The 19,212-nt window shown below is 41.6% G+C and overlaps 1 protein-coding gene across 3 annotated transcripts in view; it reads left to right on the top strand.

Moving 5' to 3' along the window:
* The window catches only part of tanc1b (tetratricopeptide repeat, ankyrin repeat and coiled-coil containing 1b), an 89,237-nt gene that overhangs the window by 57,870 nt on the left and 12,155 nt on the right, over positions 1–19,212 (top strand). For 2 of the 3 annotated variants that reach the window (XM_086090797.1, XM_086090796.1), the window contains exons 8-18: positions 3,645–3,767; positions 3,924–4,205; positions 4,294–4,448; positions 5,761–5,992; positions 6,124–6,290; positions 8,210–8,817; positions 10,330–10,438; positions 10,595–10,717; positions 13,818–14,054; positions 15,202–15,387; positions 15,656–15,734. In XM_086090797.1, coding sequence (XP_085946923.1) covers positions 3,645–3,767; positions 3,924–4,205; positions 4,294–4,448; positions 5,761–5,992; positions 6,124–6,290; positions 8,210–8,817; positions 10,330–10,438; positions 10,595–10,717; positions 13,818–14,054; positions 15,202–15,387; positions 15,656–15,734 — 2,301 coding nt within the window. Of the gene's footprint in view, positions 1–121; positions 221–3,644; positions 3,768–3,923; positions 4,206–4,293; positions 4,449–5,760; positions 5,993–6,123; positions 6,291–8,209; positions 8,818–10,329; positions 10,439–10,594; positions 10,718–13,817; positions 14,055–15,201; positions 15,388–15,655; positions 15,735–19,212 lie in introns of those variants that run through there. The other variant, XM_086090798.1, reaches the window with a different exon arrangement.

Below are 19,212 nucleotides of genomic sequence, written 5' to 3'. Positions count from 1 at the left end.
TCATTTAGCGAGTGCGAGCGTGAGGGGAAGCTGAATGCTGTCAGTGTGCCTGCACGGGGGCACTGGGGCACAGCGATTGCTTTTGTGGCCTCACTGAGCTCATCCGCTGGGAGCCCCCTCCAGAGACTTCGCTAAGGAGCGTTCGGGCCGGGCCGAGTTGATGCTGGGAAGACAAAAATAGGGAGGTTTTCCTTGAATTTGCACCACTCGTGCTTCTGACGTAAGTTGCTATTTTCTCCGATTTGTATTTGTTTAAGCTGACTAGACAAAGCAGGGAAAACTGAACCGAGGACCTTGTCTTTTCATCAACTGATGTCAACTCTTATTCTGTTTAGTTTTAATTAGTTGGACATTACAGAGAGGAAGTGAAAGAGCCACAGATTGAAAAAGAGAAGAGTTGGTCTCTCTCAAATAAATGCTCTGATAAAGTCGAGCGCTCGCCGGTTTTGATTCTGCCCTTCAATAGGACTGAGCACGTGTCACCATGGCGATCGCTTTATTCAACAACGAACGGCCACTGAGAGGCAGACCGTGGGATATTAATGTACATTAATGCGTTTTCACAGACTCACAATTATTGGCTCACCATGTAGCTCACCTGCGGATTTCCACCACCAAGTAACTTATATTAAATTTGAGAGGAATAATAGCACATCGTGGTCTCTTAAAATACATTCCCAGAATATTACACTGACAGTGTTTTGAATTATGACTCAATGTGACGTGTTTGGCACTGAACTGATTGCGGTTTGATTTACATACGGTGTACGGTCTGTTCTGTGCAACGTGCTGAGGGAGCGTATCGGGCTGTTTAGCAGTCATCTGCAACATTTCTGCGGCTCGCGAGAAATGATTTCCCTCCACGCTTGTATAAGAGGTAAAGGTAATATAACCTCTGTTTGTGGGGAAAGAAAAACTGAGAAATGAGAGGTCAGTTTTGAGATGAGGGTTTATAGAGATATCTTTTTTTCCCCCCCGCACACGAAGCTAGCTTTACACATCGGCCAAAAAGTTTTCCCTCATCCTCTGCAATTGCTACTCTGGTCCTGATCAAAGAAGGAAAAGATGCAAGGTGCACACTCAGCAATTTAATCATCAGACCATTTATGGATAAAGATGTAATCTGATTGGACAGTTTATTGTAGGGAATCTTGCAACTGGACAGAGACTACCTTTCTAAGTTGTCTTATTCAGCTTTAGATGTGCACCAAACTTGATTGGATGCTAGAGAAGCAGTTTTCTGTATACAATTTGGACTCTACCAACTAGGGGTGGACGGACAATGAAGCTTCATGAAGCACTTGTGATATTTTTTGACTCCGAGATGGCACTCTTGGTTTAAAGGTGCTAGCTAGCTAGCTAGCTAAACAGCTAACTAGACAAACAGACAAACAAATGAAGCTTTATGAAGCACTTGTGAATTTATTTTTTTGACTCCTCTAGATGGCACTCTTGGTTTAAAGATGCAGTGGGATTGTAATCAATTTCCATCACTATTATCTTTAAGCCAAGAGCACTTTAGGAGTAAAAAAATAATAATAATAATTCCAAGTGCATCATGAAGGTTCATGAAGCTTAATTTCCCGATCACTACTAATCATTAAACTTGTTCATGTACACTGTAAAATTTGTATATTTACCTGAAACTTCAGGCTTATAACTGTGAGCCACTGTATTTAACAAACAGATGCAATCTGTTTCATGTTTGAACAACATTGAAATCAAATATTAAGGCTTAATGTTCCATTAATATGACATTTTTCCATGCTTAAAATGTGAACCCTAACCCCAAGTTAGATGTTTTGTGAAATATTTCCATCAAAATTTGATGTTTAAACATCGATTCGGCCGCATATCGAATCGATTTGAGAATTGCGCGCTGTAATATCGCGATATATCGCCGAATCGATTTTTTTTTAACACCCCTACGACCAACCACACACGAGTGTGAAAATGACTCCAAGCACGTCCGAACAAGCAGCTTCCCGTCGCCCGTCCTCTCTCCTACTCTGGAACTACTTGGGATTGCTAGACGCTAAGCTAACTTGTTCTGCAGAAGCTGTGACTGACTAGCCAACGGACTTCATATGATAAAGAATCAGATTTTAATTCTAAAAACACAACCTAAGAATGAGATAACAGATGCTCAGATTCAGACATCCAAGAAACCAGAGAGGATAACGTAAAGAAAAAAAACAGGAAGTGTATAAATGCTCGCAGCAGATAGAATATAACAGATTGAATCAGCACGAACAGCAGAGGGTTCTGGCAATCCCAAACCAGATCCACAAACACGTGCACACAGGAAGAGAGGAATTAGGATCTCAACCATTCATCACGCAGACGAAGGCCAGAGTAAATTTGCAGCTTCGGGACAACTATTTTAGCGCAATCTAAATTTAAGGCGCATTACATGGATATGATAGCAGGAAGGTTGTACGAGGTCAAGTGTGGAAACATGCTCGTAATTAAACTAAATACAGAGAAACATGGCGTGGTCATGTTCATACTATCTATCTTGTGTGTTGGCCTCTGTCTTTGGGTCTTTAGGCAGATTTATTTTTGAATCACTTTTCCCGTAGTCAGTCAATCAGCGCCCTACCAGCCTTTGTGCATCTCTTATCGGGAGGCTAAAGCTTCGTACACACATTTGCAGTTAGTTTCCAGAAATACACTACATCTTCGTAGTTCAGAATTTCTTTAGTCTCTGTGAAAACTCAACATGCATAGTAAGGCTGTGACTCCTAACCATAAGGCCAGCGTAGCCCACACGTTGGTGTTAGCATTGTGAAAACTGAGTACAAATGAACAAAATTCCGAGCTCAGGTCAAAATACAGTAAAGTAGGTATACGATTTTCATTGTCATTTTTCAAGTGCAAAAAAAAGTTACCTCTTGCCAAGATCTGAGCTTTGTTTCTTCTTTGCGTAGCTTTGTTCCTTCATTAAATTGTCTCGTCTTGAAATCTTTTGTTTCCTTGCAGGATCTTGCTTGATTCTGTGTGCCATCATCTAGAATAAGTTTGTAAGAGAGTGACATGGTGTTTGTTGACTGTTGACATGGAGAATGTGCCATTTACATTTACCAGTTGTGCCTGAAGCATTTGCATTCAAATTAAAAACACCATGAATGGATGAAACTGTAAGTAATTTGAGGGTTAATGCGCACACTGCCTGAAATCTAGTCAGGTCTGTTGTCATGCCAAGCTTTCATTTATCATTTTCTCCAAATAAAATCAACTGTCCTGACTGCATTTGACTGTTTTCTGAACATGTTTTCTCACGGCACTCTAAATCTCCTTTCACAGAATATTCAAATGATAGAAGTGATACCAGCAGACGCTTGAAAATAACATAACATTCATTTTAATCACCCTCTTGATGGGGGAGAACGCTTCCAATAGTCGAGTGCGGTGTTGACGAAAGAGTTTTAAGGTTTGACTTGGGGATACTGTCAACTACATTGCGCTGCATCATAATGGTATCCGTTAAAAGTGTCCTTATCTCCACGTGGAGACACCAAATGTGCTATAAAAGCACACTCTGGATTATGTATTTCTCTACTTTGCACTTTACAACTGCGACAAACCAAATCAAGATGCACCCGAGCGTTTTCTTCACTTTTTCTCTTCTTCTGTGTCGACAGCAACCAGCTCCACAAAACTGGAAGACCTGAGCTATCTCGATGAACAGCGCAACACACCGCTGCGGACGTCCATTCGCCTCCCCTGGCACAATACGGGGGGAAGGCCAACTCAGGACTCCAAAGGTGACTGCAATATGTGCTATTACTGTACATGCAATCTGGGGAGAGATAAACCCATTTTGGATTACAACCCAATTTCACCTTTAAACCTCTCTGGGTAATAGAAAACGGAATGTTTTCAATGCTATGTCCCATTTTCCGGACCTTTCCCTCCCCCAGGTCGTTTCACTCCCTACAAGCCGGTGGACATCATGCTCAAGCCCCTGTTGTTCGAGGTGCCCAGCATCACCATGGATTCCGTCTTCGTGGGCCGAGATTGGCTCTTCCAGAAGCTGGAAGACGTCTTGAAGGACGGCGAGTCCGCGGAGAGCCACGGCGCCATGGTCGTGGGCAGCGTGGGTTACGGGAAGACGGCCATCATCTCCCGGCTGGTCGCGCTGAGCTGCCATGGCGGACGCATGCGACAGATTGCATCCAACAGTCCGAGTGCCTCTCCTAAAAGTAAGACATTTTAATGACAGCTATAAAATTCTGCGATAATGCTCGCCAAAACAAAAACAGCAATTAAGAGGATTTATCACTTTTGAAGGTGTTGTTGGGTCAAGCTCAGAACTTCCTCTCAGCCAGCCCCCGCAGCCCACTCCCCCCTCGAGTGCCACGAATACATTGAGGACCAATAGCTGTCCCGGAACGCCTGAAATGCAGCGCCGCAGGGAGGAGGCTGTCAAACGGCTGGCTGCAAAGGTACATCTTGGCTAAAGTGCTGAGAGGGTGGGGGTCAATGGGTTCAAGGTACAAATAGGGGGGGGATGTTGTTATTGGGATCATTTGTTAGAGCCTGAATAAGGTGCGAGAGTGAGATGCCATATTGTAGTGGTGCCTTGGAACCATCATCTTGTAATGAAAAGCCACTGTCTTAGGTAATAAGTAAAATATGTTTTCATTGATCCCTAGCGCCATTAAGTGGTGAACTAATAATAACCCTTACCCTTGTTAGCTGCTCCAGCGAGCTCGGCCTTTCGCCGTCACTCGCCGAGATGCTCGTTTTCTCACGCAATATAAGAATTGAAGGTAGGCTTGCAAAATGTTGTCTCTCTGAGCCACCGTAGTGTGCGTGTTCCTGCGTGCTTCTAATGCTATTCTTTGACCACTAGATGGCGCTGGGGATCACTGAATGTCTCTTTAAGGCTGATGCTGATGAACAAAAATAAATATAGAATGAATAATAACGTATTTTTTGGTTGCAATTTTTCCAAAAGGAAATAATGTAAATGCAATTAATTTGTTCCAGACACACAAAAATATTAGCAAAGGGTTTAGGGTTACATTTAGGACGAAACTATGATATTTGCTAGTTTCGTACTAGTAGTCTTTGATTATTCCAGAAACTGGTCAAGGTTGCATGACTAATCAGCGAGCAATTGAGATGTGTTCAATAGAGGAGCAGGTCAACCCCCCCCCCCCCCCCCCCCCAATCTCCCCACCCGCTGACCCTGAAAGTGTGTCAGCTCCTCCAGGTTGGACTATAATTAGGACAGTGTTATGCCCACCCCCGCAGGCATCTCCCTTCCTTCTTCACCAGTTCTACCTCTTTCCTTGGCCTTCTCAGATTCAAAGGTCCACCTGGGATTTTTAATGTTTTTTTTTTAAAGAGTTTATTTGAGGTGATTTAGCGCTTTCCAGTTTCTTAATCAGGCGCTCTGTGGTAGTTTGGCAGATATTTTTCTCGCCTCTGATTGGTTCCAAAAGACTACTATATTTTCTGTGATGGCAAATTTGCGATGAACTCTGGGAATATTGTTTCCAGCAAAGCCATATTACACAGTTTTACTTTTTACACCTATTTTTCAGGATCTAAGACTTTTTTTTGTGTACACAAAGGTTTCTTTTTCACCAATGTTATTATTCACAAATCTGTCAAAATTTAGCTGAGATTGAGTGGCCTTTTATTGTCGGCAGCCTTTGCAAAGGAGAAGTGCTCGGGGCAGATTTGTCATCTGTCTCTGATCACAATCTTCCAAGTGTCATCTCACGTCGCCATCTTGTTGTCTAACAGGTGGTGGCCTATCATTACTGCCAAGCAGACAACACCTACACTTGTTTGGTCCCAGAGTTTGTGCACAGCATCGCCGCCCTGTTGTGCCGAGCACACCAACTTAATTCCTACCGGGAGCTCTTGCTGAAAGAGCCCCACCTCCAGAGCATGCTCAGTCTGCGCTCCTGCGTCCAGGATCCCATGGCCGCTTTCCGAAGGGGCGTCCTTGAGCCTCTGGCCAACCTTCGTAAAGGTAAAAACATTGCCGTTTGATGTTTTAATATGTCAGCTTTGGCCTTTTTAAAAGTGACATCACGGATGTGATTTATATCAAGCTGACTGCACATCTCACTCCTCTAAATCTTTGTGTTTATGTCTTTCCAGAGCGGAAGATTCCAGAGGAGAATCTCATCATTTTGATAGACGGGCTGAATGAAGCTGAATTTCATAAGCCTGACTACGGAGACACCATTGCCTCCTTCATTACAAAGATCATAACCAAGTTCCCTCCCTGGCTTAAACTGGTGGTCACTGTCCGTGTCAGCTTGCTGGTAAGGAACTCTTTACTAATATCGGATGGTAATGACTTTTTACGTATTTTGGCAGGTTTAGGAAAAAGTGAGCGATTGTATAACAAATCATTAAGAATGAGTCACTGAGAGAGCAATGCTTCACTCTCCTGACATCTGTTCGAGCAGCTTCGGTCCAGTTTCCACTTAGTGATTGTATGGGTTTTTGTCAGCCTTGTGATTGACTCGCGACCACTCCAGGCTGTAGTCTGTCTAAGCGGTATAGAAAATGGATGAATACAAGGATTAAGCCGTGACATTCCCTTGTGTATGCTGCTTTGGCTTTTTTTTTTGTTGTCAGCACTATAGCACAAGTTGAAAGACGTGCTTTCTTTGCTTCTTCACAACCTTCCTGTTAAGTTGTCTCTCATGAAATTAAGCCACAGAGAGAGTTTTGACTCTGTGGCATTTGGAATGAAGGTAATTCATATTCAGAAGACGGTCACATATTCTGTCTATCCAGTTCTTCTGCAAAACAAAAAAAGTATACAATATTGTCGTGATGTAACGATATCCAAACATCACGATACGATATCACGATACGATGATTATCACGATATTGTGGGGAGGTTGGCGATATAAAAAAAGGCCGTAATATTGTTAACAAAAAAAATAACAATACCGTGCTTCTTTACATAACAGCATGCATCCATTTTAATTCATATAAATAACTTGCAATCTCTAACAACACTTAATATTGAGACACTTACTTTCTAATGCTAATGTCTCAGTATAATATACCAAGTTCCCCTTCATCTGACCATTAGCGTGGATTTTAAACCGAGAAGGGTCAAAACATGCCTAGTAAAAATTAAACTGCACTAAAAAGCTAGCCACCAGAGGGTGCTAGAACTGCACAAATGGAAATCAACCTGACTTTTTTTTTAACAGATTTGCTGATTTTAATATTGTGACATGACGACGACGATATTGTGGCAGTTTTAATATCGCGATATCACAATATTGCCATTATCTTTGCATCCCTACTAAAGTTTGCCTGGTGGTCCATGGTGACATCCACACGCTTGTAGTTTCAACAGCACAGCATCCATTCAGTGGATTAGGACTGATTGAGTCCTACATGTCTATCAGTGCAAATTTTATGACAGCAGATCTTGCCAAGTAATGTTACTGCATCACCAGACAGGCAGAGCAGGATTACCGTGCATTGATTTCACCAATCCTCAAGGACAAAGTTGTGGAATTTTAAAGAAACTGTTTTATATTTATTTTTCAGTACTTGGTTTCGGAGAGTACTCGAGCGTACTTGTACTCCGTCTAAACTTGTACTCCGTCTGAAAAAAAGTGGTATTGATGCATCCTGACTTCATATCAACATTTCATCCAGTCACTAGTGTCTGCTCGAGCCTGAAGGCTTAGTGTGTTTGCTCGCCGACTGCTCCGAGATGCTCCTCTGATATTTATCACGCGCGCAAAAAAAAAAAAAAAAAAGTCTGACTCTTGACATGTAGCCTTAGGATGTCTTTTGCTCAAAAAGTCTGTTTATGTTTGGTCATGCTGAATATAATTGAACTACAAGAAAACATTCAATTACTTTTGCAATGGAGGTTTGTCCTTTTTGATTTGGGATCAGCCTCGGCATTGTTATGATGGGTTGATAATGCTCCAAGCTTTTTCCCACTGACTTTAATCAAGAATCTACACACTTGTGATGATATAATAATAATAATAATACAAAAACAATATTATTTTCAGTGGGGGGGGGGGGAACATCTCAGATACCAACACCAGATTGGCAAGTTAGATCCTAAAATGTACATGTCACTTATTGTGGTTGCAGGTGATTAATATTTGAAATGGAGAAGTGTTCTGGCTGTTTTAGGACTTTCATGTATTTTATAGTTATACTCAATTCGATGTTTTCTTCCTATGTTCCATAGGAGATCACCAGCCTTCTGCCTTTCTCCAAGATCTCACTGGACGACTTTTCGGACAATAAAGAGATAAGCGACGACCTCAACGCGTACATCCAGTACCGTGTCAGCGGCAGCAAGGACATCATGAACAACATTAGTCTCAACGGAAAAGCGGACCCTGTCACGGTGGGAAAGCTAAGCGGCCACCTCATCTCCCGCAGCCAGGGCTCCTACCTGTACCTCAAACTCACCCTGGATCTATTCGAGAGGGGCCACCTGGTGATCAAGAGCTCCAGCTACAAGGTGGTGCCCGTCTCGCTGGCCGAGCTCTACCAGCTGCAGTGCAACATGAAGTTCATGACCAATTCGGCCTTTGAGCGCTCGCTGCCCATCCTCAACGTGGCGCTGGCCTCGCTGCACCCGATGACCGACGAGCAGCTGTTCCACGCCGTCAACGCCTGCGACGTCCGAGGGGAGCTGCCCTGGGAGGACTTCCAGCAACGCATGGACTCGCTGTCGGGCTTCCTCATCAGACGGCGCGACAAGACGCGTATGTTTTGCCACCCGTCCTTCAGAGAGTGGCTGGTGTGGAGGGCTGACGGCGAGAGCACAGACTTCCTCTGTGACCCCAGGTTAGTACTTTGCGTTCCCATTTTCAGAAGTGGTCAACGGTCAGCAAACTCGTTTTACTGTGATTGAAATTTGGAGTACCAAAGGTGAACATCATCACAGATGTCGATGTTCTAAATACGCCCGAGGTTGCAGTTTTTACATTGCGGACAAGAGACAGAAGCAAAACAGAGAGAATCTTTATAGACAAAAATACAAAGTAAACGAGAGCAGGGTTGGATTCAGGATTCCTCGAAGAATACTTGATGAAAAAACCTTGACGTATAGACAAAAGTGTCACTTGGTAATTCCAGCTCGAACCAGTCTATATATGACAGAATAAAGGCCCATATGACAAAAAAAGTATGATAAATACAGCACCTAGGAGTGACGGATGCAAGACCATAGCAACTGCATAGCAACTGACATCATCAACACAAGGGACAAATACAGGACAATAACAACACAATGACCCCAGGCCAAAACAGTCACGACAAAGTTGGTATGTGTGCAAGGGTTACTTTCCAAGTGTCAAATCATGCTTATTTCAAATCAACTTTCCCCATTGAAATTAATAGAAATGCCGTTAATATGTCCCAGTCCTGTTAGAAAACGATTTTTTTGTAGTGTGTTTAAGAAAAATACCGCTTTACAGACTCAGTATTGTACTGTACCTAACGAAGGAGATGATACCTGTACTTTAATTGTGGGATAACTGTGAACTGATGTTGATGTTGTGAAGTTCGCTGCCGCCATCTAGCAATGAAGTGTCTGAAGCCCTTGTTGGTAGTCTGTGGTTGCAGTCCTCAAAAAAGATATTGACAAAAACATTCTAAGAACAATTATAAAAAAAGAGATTAATAATAACATGAACACTGAATAACAGCTGGACTCAGCCCTAAACAAAAGATTTAAAAATTGACTTTTTTTAGAAACTGAAAACAAGATTATATCATTTGTGTTTGCTTCTTCCCTCCTGTGGTCTTCCGCATTATCTGTGCTCACAAAGAGCAGATTTCTAAGTCCACCAGAGCAGCGTTTCATAATTCTAATCATCCATTAAAACAAAGGCTTGAGATTTGGCAGACGCGATGAATATGCAGATAAAAGCTGGTATGCTGCGACTACTGAGAATTGTAACCCAATCAAAGTGATCTCCAATCATGCATGTCCTTTTAATGACACTCCAAGACGAAAAGCTGGGCCTGCCATCTCTTAATGATACGACGCTCACCTTATGAAGTGCGGCTTTGAATCTTTACCATATGTGCTATTGCAGTGAAGAACTTATTCCTCGACTGAGTTTGCTTTTCTCTCCTACAACTGATTTTCAGCTCTTTGTTTGATTAATCAAGTCTAGATTTCACAATGAGCAAATCAACTTGTGAGTAAATTGAGACATCAACAATATTTCCGTATTCATACTTCTCGTGACATTTTTTGGTTTGTGGCGTGCTGTGAGAGTTTTCCGAATGTAAAATGGGCGCTTTGGCTCAATCAACGTTGGGGAAACACTGCCCTATTGTGTTGCACAGGACTGGTCACGCTCTCATTGCATTCATGCTGTCGCGTCAAGAAGGGAAACTCAATCGGCAACAGACCATGGAATTGGGACACCACATTCTTAAGGCGCACATCTTCAAGGTAAGAAAGATGCCAGTAAAACTTTTTGGGGAATTATTGCCGGTCCGTTGTTATGGGTTTTTTTTTGTTCTGCGCTTGTCACAGACCTCTCATGTTTACCTTCAGTTGTGTACTCTACAAGTGCGCATTCATGTTGTTTTCCTGTGTGTGTGGCAGGGCTTGAGTAAGAAAACGGGCGTGTCATCCAGTGTGCTGCAGGCTTTGTGGATCAGCTGCAGCGCCGACGGCCTCTCTGCAGCATTAGCCTCTCTGAGAAACCTCTACACTCCCAATGTGAAGGTGCGAGTACAGTGAACCCGAGCTTTCACAAATTTGCATATTTGCAAATTTTTTTTGTTATTTGGAACCTCTACTCTGTTATTCACTGAAATGTTTTGTATGTGCACAGGCTAAAGTTAGAGGAGTATTTATTTTTTTCGCCATCTGGTGGTATCTTGGTAAATGGTACTTCATTTTGATAGCGCTTTTCTACCTTACAAAGCGCTCAAAGCACTTTACATTTTGAATACAGCAGCATCAGAAGCAGTCACAATTGCCTAGGATTGAACCGACAACCACTCTACCACTGAGCCACACCACACCTTGGTTATAGGTTTAATTCATGCTATCATGTTGATTTTACATCTCGCTAGTTGTCATTCATTGAGGTAACAAACCTTTGACAAAGTAAATAATATAAATGAAGATATTTGTTTTCATATAAAACTAAATACCTGAAAAAAAATACTAAAGTAGAGTAACTACTTCATTAACATATATATAACACATGCTTAGCTAACGCTAACTGAGCGTATGAAGAGGATTAGGGCCAGTAAAGAGAGAGAAAAAAAGTTTGGCGGGATTCTCAAAGTGAGAATTCTCACTTTAAAGTCAGAATTCTGTGATTAGTGAGAAGTCTGACTTTAAAGTGAGAATTCCAACTTTAAAGTCAGAATTCTTGACTTTAATCACAGAATTCTGACTTTGAAGTCCGAATTGTCACAATTCTCATTCTCAGAATTCTGACTTTATTAGTGCTACTATTATTCTCTCTTTAAAGTCAGAATTCTGAGAATAAAGTCAGAATCCTGCCTACCTTTTTTATCTCTTCACTGGCCCTAATCCTCTTCCTGACTCAAAAGTGAGCTGGAAAAACATTAGCCGTTAGCCCCCGTCACCTCCCAGTAAATGTCGATGCACGAAGGTCAAATGTGCACCTCCCACTTCATAAAGCATCTACTTTAAACTGTCAGCGCTGTGTGGACGCTAGGGCCTAGTGGCCTCAGTGCAAAATGGCATCTGCTGTATTAGTTACACGGTAAAATAGGTCACGTAAGTTGTAAAGTTCAGTCGAGTAGCATGTAAGGTAATAGACCTGTGCAACCTTGTTGCATGACCTCCCTCTGTTTTTCAAATTGTGTAGCCAGAATGGCAAAAACGTGTTTGAAGACATGCTAGCTTCACAAATACATTCAATATTAGATGCCAGCCAACCAACCCACCCACCCAATCAATTCAAGTGGAGATCCATTTGCATCTTTGTTCCACGACTTTGGACCCTCTTATGCACATTGTTTACTGCTAATAAGTACGACCAAAGAGTTGGTACAACCTCTCATTTGAAATCAATTCAGATGCTGTGCGCTTTCTCTTTTGTTTGCACTGAGAGGGAGACATTAGCCTCTTTGAGAAAAGCCCATTATCTCTGATTGATGCTTTCTGGCTTGTGGCTAAATAAGTTGTCTTTTTCCCCGCTTGTCACCGGTGTTAGTGTTTCACTTGTTGTCATCTCCAATATACATTTGTGAGTTATCATGCGCGAGTGCGACATCACTCACAGCGCAACATTTACAAGAGTGACCTTGTTCTGTCCTCCGTCTCGCAAAATCTATTCAGAAGCAACAAATTAACGCGATTTCATATTCTGTCCTCGGAATACTCGTTTGGCCCTGTGCCTTTGTTGTACTAAACGTGTATTATTGATTTTCCTCGTCCCTGAGAGGAGAAAAATCTGTCTTGATATTTGCTTCAGTAGAATGGCCGCCCTTTACATCGAGAAAGACGCACAAGTTCAGGCGAAGGTAACATTTATAAAAGAGTTGACTTGAATATAAAAATACTTTCAAAAGACATTTTTTTGAAGCTGTTATTTGTTGCCATGGCGATGGCGTTGAAAAACATGTCGAGATCAGGTATTTGCATATATCATTGATCGGATTCGTCCACGCATCCATTTTCATTAGCGTTTGTCCTCATTAGGGTTGCGGGTGAGCTGCAGTCCGTCTCAGTGTAAAGAGCACGCACAGACAAACAAGTATTCACATTCATAACTGGAGGCAATTTAAAGCACGGGTGTTCAAGTCGAGGCCTGGGGGCCAGTTGCGGACCGCCACGTTTGTTTATGTGGCCCGCTAAAGCAAATTGACAGTTGAGATTTTGCAAGCATTTTATGGTACTAAAAATAAATTTAAAAAAAATGTTTGAATAAACTTTTTTCCTTGACTTCTGATTTCAAAATTAGTTATCCATCAATTTGTTGTGTTTATATAATAATACGGTGAGCCGATTATATACAGTAGACCACTGCATATTTTTATTAGGAACTTAGCCATTTTATTTTTTAAGTGTAAGATGAGCTTGAAATTACATGATTTATGTATTAATGTTTTTAGGGAATACTTGACTCATTTTGTCATTTTCAGCAGTAAAAAGTCTAGGATTAACTTGATAACTTCATTATTTTTCATGTGCAATTAACACCTTTAAAAACACATTTTACCACTTGCAGTCGACTGAAGATGTCATCACGCGTGCTCGGGAAACAAGTACCGACCAATCACGGCTCACCTGTTTTCTGGGTTTGGTCATGTGACATCAGCAAACTGAGCCAAGATAAATAATGAAGTTATCAAGTTAATTCTAGACAAAATACTAAGTTTTTACTGCTGACAATGGCTAAATGAGTCACGTATCCCCTAAAAGGTGCATTGTGCCGTTTAAAAAGGTAATGTTGCCCAGATGAGTACGATGAGCCCTGAGTGTTTCACTCTGACTGCACCTATCAGCTTTTATCTTCCCTAGTAGAGTGAGCAGACCCTTTGGTGAGGGGAGGGGCGGAGTTTTTCTTCCCTCATTTGAAGTCATGTCTTACTTTGTCAACTGTGGCTGTCGCTTTAAGATCGTGCACGTACTCACACGCGCGTCATGAACGAGTCTGACACAGATGCTGCAGTTACGCTTTGGGCCAGAGGTGGCAGTCACGAGTAAAAAAGTCACAAAATGCACAAAGATCCTTTAAACTACCAATATGGGAAATTGTAAAATTTTAAGTTTTACGGTACATTATCCATCTTTAATGCATATTATAGTTTTCTTATATTTTTATGTTCCTGTCTGTCAGGTGAGCCGTCTGCTAATGCTGGGCGGAGCCAACGTCAATTACCGCACGGAGGTGCTGAACAACGCGCCGGTCATTTGCGTCCAGTGCCACCTCGGCCATCTGGAAATTGCCTCCTTGCTGCTGGAGTTCGGCGCCAGCGTAGAGGTGGTGTCGGAAAACGGAATGAACCCCCTGTGCTACTCAGCGGCTGCGGGACACCTGAGTCTCGTTATGATGCTCTGCAAGCGGGGGGCCAAGGTGAGCAGATGTTGTTTGGAAGAAATGAAAACACTCCCTAGCTACTATATATTGGCCTATATAGCGAGTCTGCCATATTGTAATCCTATTTAACTCATTCACTCGCAGCCATTCTCACTGAAGCAACCCCCTTCGCTCCTGGCTGTTTTTACTGGATTTTGACTGATTTTGCAAGGCCCACAAAATATTGTGTTTTATTGCTATAAAAGAGGGAACCTACCAAACAAAAGATTAGAGTCTCTTCTTTCATCAGGGAAAAAGTATATTTCTATGTGTTTATGTTTTGCAACAATTAGCATTAGAATATAGCTAAGTTTCATCATGATTCACAAATCTGTTTAGAATTGTGAGTAAAAGAGCTTTTTTTGCAACATGGCCCTGGTTTATCTCTTATACTCTGCTGCCACGTGCTGGCCGTTTTTGTAATTACTACCATTGCTTTAAGCATTCTCTTCAGTTCAGAGGCTGCATCACAGCCTTCTTCTGTATGTTGTAGCATAAAAAAACATAAACGTAATATAACGTATAAATACATTTTTGGGATCATGGCAATATTTAAAATAGAACATTTTTATACATTTTGGGGAGCAAACCAGTTAAATGTGTTGTAAGTAGAGATTATCCCATATGGTGTGCAAAGCAAAAACTGCAGTGTTAGAATTGCAGGGTTAAATTTGTGGGAGTTTATTTGAACTCTAACAGAGAAAAGGAATTTAGCGAAAAATCAACACTGACCAGTGTTGACTAGTGTTAAATTTCAACTACCATCACTGTTGTTTTAACTCCATCTCAGTGTTAAAAAAAATGGTTTTATTGTTTGTTTTTTTATTTTATTATATTTGGTGTGGGACATTTTTTGAATTGTTACATTTAACTTTTTAGGTGCCGAATTTGCTTGTTTCAACTTTACGAAAACCAAAATTCCTGGTAACACTAATGGTCAAAAACTAAATCCTAAGATCCTTTGCAATATGAAAATTGCATTCTACTACATTGCATTGTCGATTTCAATTTGGTTAATTGTTCTGATACTACTACTCATCACACTAGTGAACACTGTGATCATGTTTGATCTTCTTGAACCAATTGGCAATGAATGAATATGCTATGGAGAAGCCAAGACAGCTAACAAGTCTGTGTTTGCCAGGTCGACCATATAGACAAGAGCGGCCAGTGCGCTCTTGTGCACGCCGCTCTGCGAGGGCATCCAGATATTATCCAGTACCTGCTGGAGATGGAATGGAGCGCCGAGGGGCAGCAGCAGGACTGCACTTTGAAGAGCAGGGCCCTGCAGCAAGCTTTGATAGGATCGGCCAGCATGGGACATACACAGGTCTGCTTAATTCATGTGTGCACACGTCATTCGCCCCCTACGTGTACCTGTAATATACACGCGTGAAGATTTTTGGTGTGACCGATTCAATGTGTGAACATGTGTGATTTTGAGACCTCCAAGGCCTGACCGTGTGGAGTTTTGTTTGTGCCACCATGTTGTTCCCACGGCCCATTATTTGCACTCCAAATTAGCATACCGTCTTGGCGGTTTATTTGGTGTCTTATGCTGAAACCGTACGCCATTTATCAAAGTTTCTTCCTGGCAGGTTGTGAGCAGCTTGCTGGCAGTGAATAATGAGTACGCCGTGCAAATTGATAGCCACGACAGTCTGTGGGGAGAGACAGGTATGTTGTCATCCATCTTTTTACATTACATGCTTCATTTTATCACAAGCCGGCGTTTTATCATTCTGGCCCTCTCTTGCGAGCGGAAGGTCTCAAACCAAACGTTGTGTGTGTACATTTTTATGGCCCCTCTGCGTTCTTGTGTCGTGTACTTTCTGGTAAAAGCATTTGCTGTTGTGGTCATGTGGGTTTCTACTTAGAGGTTGGTAAACACAGCATTTCCTCTAAGGGATGGTTCTCCAGTACGCCGCTAGATTACCGCTGCGCTGTCTCCTCTCGGTGCTATTTATTTGGAAGCCAACAACACTTTAGACATTTTTAAGCACTCCTCCATCTGTTCCACAAACATACTTAGATTAAGGCGGCTCAGGAGGTTTTGGAGGATGACATACTGGTTGCAAAACCCGATGTCTTCATTTGTTCTCTGAAAAGTTTCAACTTTTGCGTTCGGCAGATTGCATGACATGCTGGAATGGGAATTGAGACCCAAATTTGAGGCAGCTTGATTAAAAAGATTCTACTAATTGGTGTATATAACTCAAAAAATTATAAAAACTTTCTTTTTTAAATATTGTCATGGTCTCCCCCACCCCCCCCCCCCCCCCCAATTGTTTTTCCTTTTTTTTTATGCTAGAGCATGGGTGGGCACAGTCGGTCCTCGAGGGTCGGAGTCCTGCAGGTTTTGGATGTTTCCCTTCTCCAACACACCTGATATATGAGGTAGCATAAGCTTGGTTAACGATCCTGTTGATTGGAATCAGCTGTGTTGCAGCAGGGAAACCTCCAAAACCTGCAGGACGCCGGCCGGCCCTTCAGTTTGCCCACTATACAGAAGGCTTTGATGCAGCCTCTGACCCGAAGAGGTCGCCTAAAGTAATGGTAGTTATTACAAAACGGCCAGCAGGTGGTAGCAGAGCAAAAGAGATCAACCAGGGCCATGTTGTAAAAAAAAGCTCTTTCTCCCACTGTTTTAAACAGATTTATGAATAACGATGAAACTATATTTGAATGCTAATTGCTGCAAAACGGATACAGCTACGAATGTACTTTTTTTCCAGAAGAAAGAAGAGACTCTAATCTTTCTTTTGGTAGGTTCCATCTTTTTATAGCAATAGATCGCAATATTCTGTGGACCTTGCAAAATCAGTCAAAATCCAGTAAAACAGCCAGGAGCGAAGGGGGTTGCTTCAGTGAAAATGGCTGGGAGTGAATGAGTTAAACATTACAGAAACATTTAGGTAATTGCCATTTATGTTCATTAACATAATAAGACTACTATTTTTTGGATAAAAATACCTCAATTATGAGTTAAACCTACCAGGGTCAATTTACCCAAGCAGTGGTTGGTTACTTTTTGACCCATAATTGGATCATTTTTTAGCTCAAAATAAACCCATTAACCAGCCACTGGGTTATTATAGCACCATTCCAGCTATAGTTAATTTGTCTCCTCGTGACAGGTTGGTCAATTTAACCCAACAGCTGAGTTGACCCAAATGTCGGCCCACTGATAGGCAAAAATTTAGGCAATCATCAGTAATCTCCTCTGTTACAAATTTGATGGCCTCGTTTGCCGGGAGTAAAAGGTATGAGGCAAATTTTACGGAGCAAGGAAAAACATACGTTAAAAAAAACACACACAAAAACATCGCACCGCAAAGTAGAACTGTGTGCTTTTAAGTCAACGTATTCGTTTATTTTGATTGTTGAAAAGGTGGGTCATCCTGTTCGGAGCGTGCGTCCGCGCCGCGGTTTACTCAAACCATTTCCCCTTCTAAATGGCCACAGGACATCAGACCTTATTACTGCGCTGGGACAAAGAAATCCCAAATATTCCTCTTTGGTGGAGCCACTTACAGCCACAGTCTAGCACTTGCGTCTCCGCTCTGTTCGCTCAATGGCTTCCGTTGCACCCGAGTGAAATTGCAGGTCTGAGGCAAAGTGACTCTCGCATCCTTGCGATGACCACAATCTGTGATATCCCTGTTGCCACCAGGAGCTTATTTAGAAACCACCGGGAGCCCATCTGTATTTGTGGAAAATGGGCTGCCGCTGTGTCGTAGCCTAGCGGGGACTGAAACTTCATATTGCAAGCAGAATTACAGGTTGAAGGTCAGATGAAATGATCCTGCTGTTACGCTTGTGTTGCTTCCGCCAGAGAAGATAACCACTCAGATAGACATAAAAGTGTATATACAATTCGAGAGCTGTTGTTTTTAAATGGAATCAATAAAAACAAATAACAAATCAAATTCTGGGAGATTATAAGTAGGGGTGGGAATCTTTGAATGTCTCATGATTCGATTCAATTCCGATTTTTGGGTGTGCGATTCGATTCAGAATCGATTTTCAATTAATTAATTTATAGACGTTCAAGGAATCGTAATGATCTACTCCAGTCTGACTCACTAATGCTAATTAGTGCTCTACTCACAGCAATTTGCCCAGAACGGCTCCACGCTGCAAAAAAAACAACTTTTATTGGAATAACTTGATCGTGACTTTTTCCCTCTATTCGCTAATGTGGCTACAACTTAACAGTGTATCAGACCGCGTGGAACCACACTGCCCCTAAGTGGCCAAATCAGGTACAACATGAACAGCGCTCCCAATAAAGGCACACACAAACAAAGGGAAGACATTATAAAATAAATTAAATAAAATCGAATTTGGGACATTTAAAATCGATTCTAAATCGTACTAAATGAGAATCGTGATTCTTATGAGAATCGATTTTTGGGCACACCCCTAATTATAAGCATCACTGTGCACTCTAAAAACAGTTGGGTCAAAAATAACTTAACTATGGGTAAAAAATTGACTGATCCTCTACTTGGACCAACTTTGAGTCAAGAAAAGGCCCTTTCAACGTAAACAACTCATAAATATTGGTCAGATCCTTTACTTAGGTCCAAAAATTGGGTCAAATTGACCCATAAAGTGGATCGGTTCATTTTGATCCATAATTGAGTTACTTTTGACCCAACTGTTTTTAGACTGTGTGTGTGTGTAGAAATAAATTGGCGCATGCCAGAAAAAAAAAATATCCATAAAAGACAGAAAATATTCAGTTTGGCTAAGGAGTTAGCCTACTAACAGCCAGCCATACGCTGACACCCATGTCACTCACCTTTTAAAGCCATACACACTCAAAAATCAAAAATACTACAGTGGAACATGAGTGCAACGACAAAAAAAAAACTGCACTTCACATGTTATTTTGTTTAATATTGCTAAATTAATCAATCGATATCTTATACTTAAGTAAAACATATATATTTGCTAGCTATTTTAAATGAATGCACCTTGAAAGGCATTATTAGACAAATGGTAACAAAAGAAACATAATAAGCACATAATTATTGGTAACGGCAATCTAGAAATAAGACCAAGGAATCATCAATAGCTGCCACCCTATCAGATTTGTATTCTACTCGTTTGTTGCTAAACTTAATGGAAAAGTTCCACTCACTACCAA

This window comes from Leptonotus elevatus, chromosome 12 (assembly GCF_054856555.1).
Source record: "Leptonotus elevatus isolate MCC_2025b chromosome 12, RoL_Lele_1.0, whole genome shotgun sequence".
Taxonomy (NCBI): domain Eukaryota; kingdom Metazoa; phylum Chordata; class Actinopteri; order Syngnathiformes; family Syngnathidae; genus Leptonotus; species Leptonotus elevatus.
This window is presented reverse-complemented; position numbering and strand designations above follow the sequence as displayed.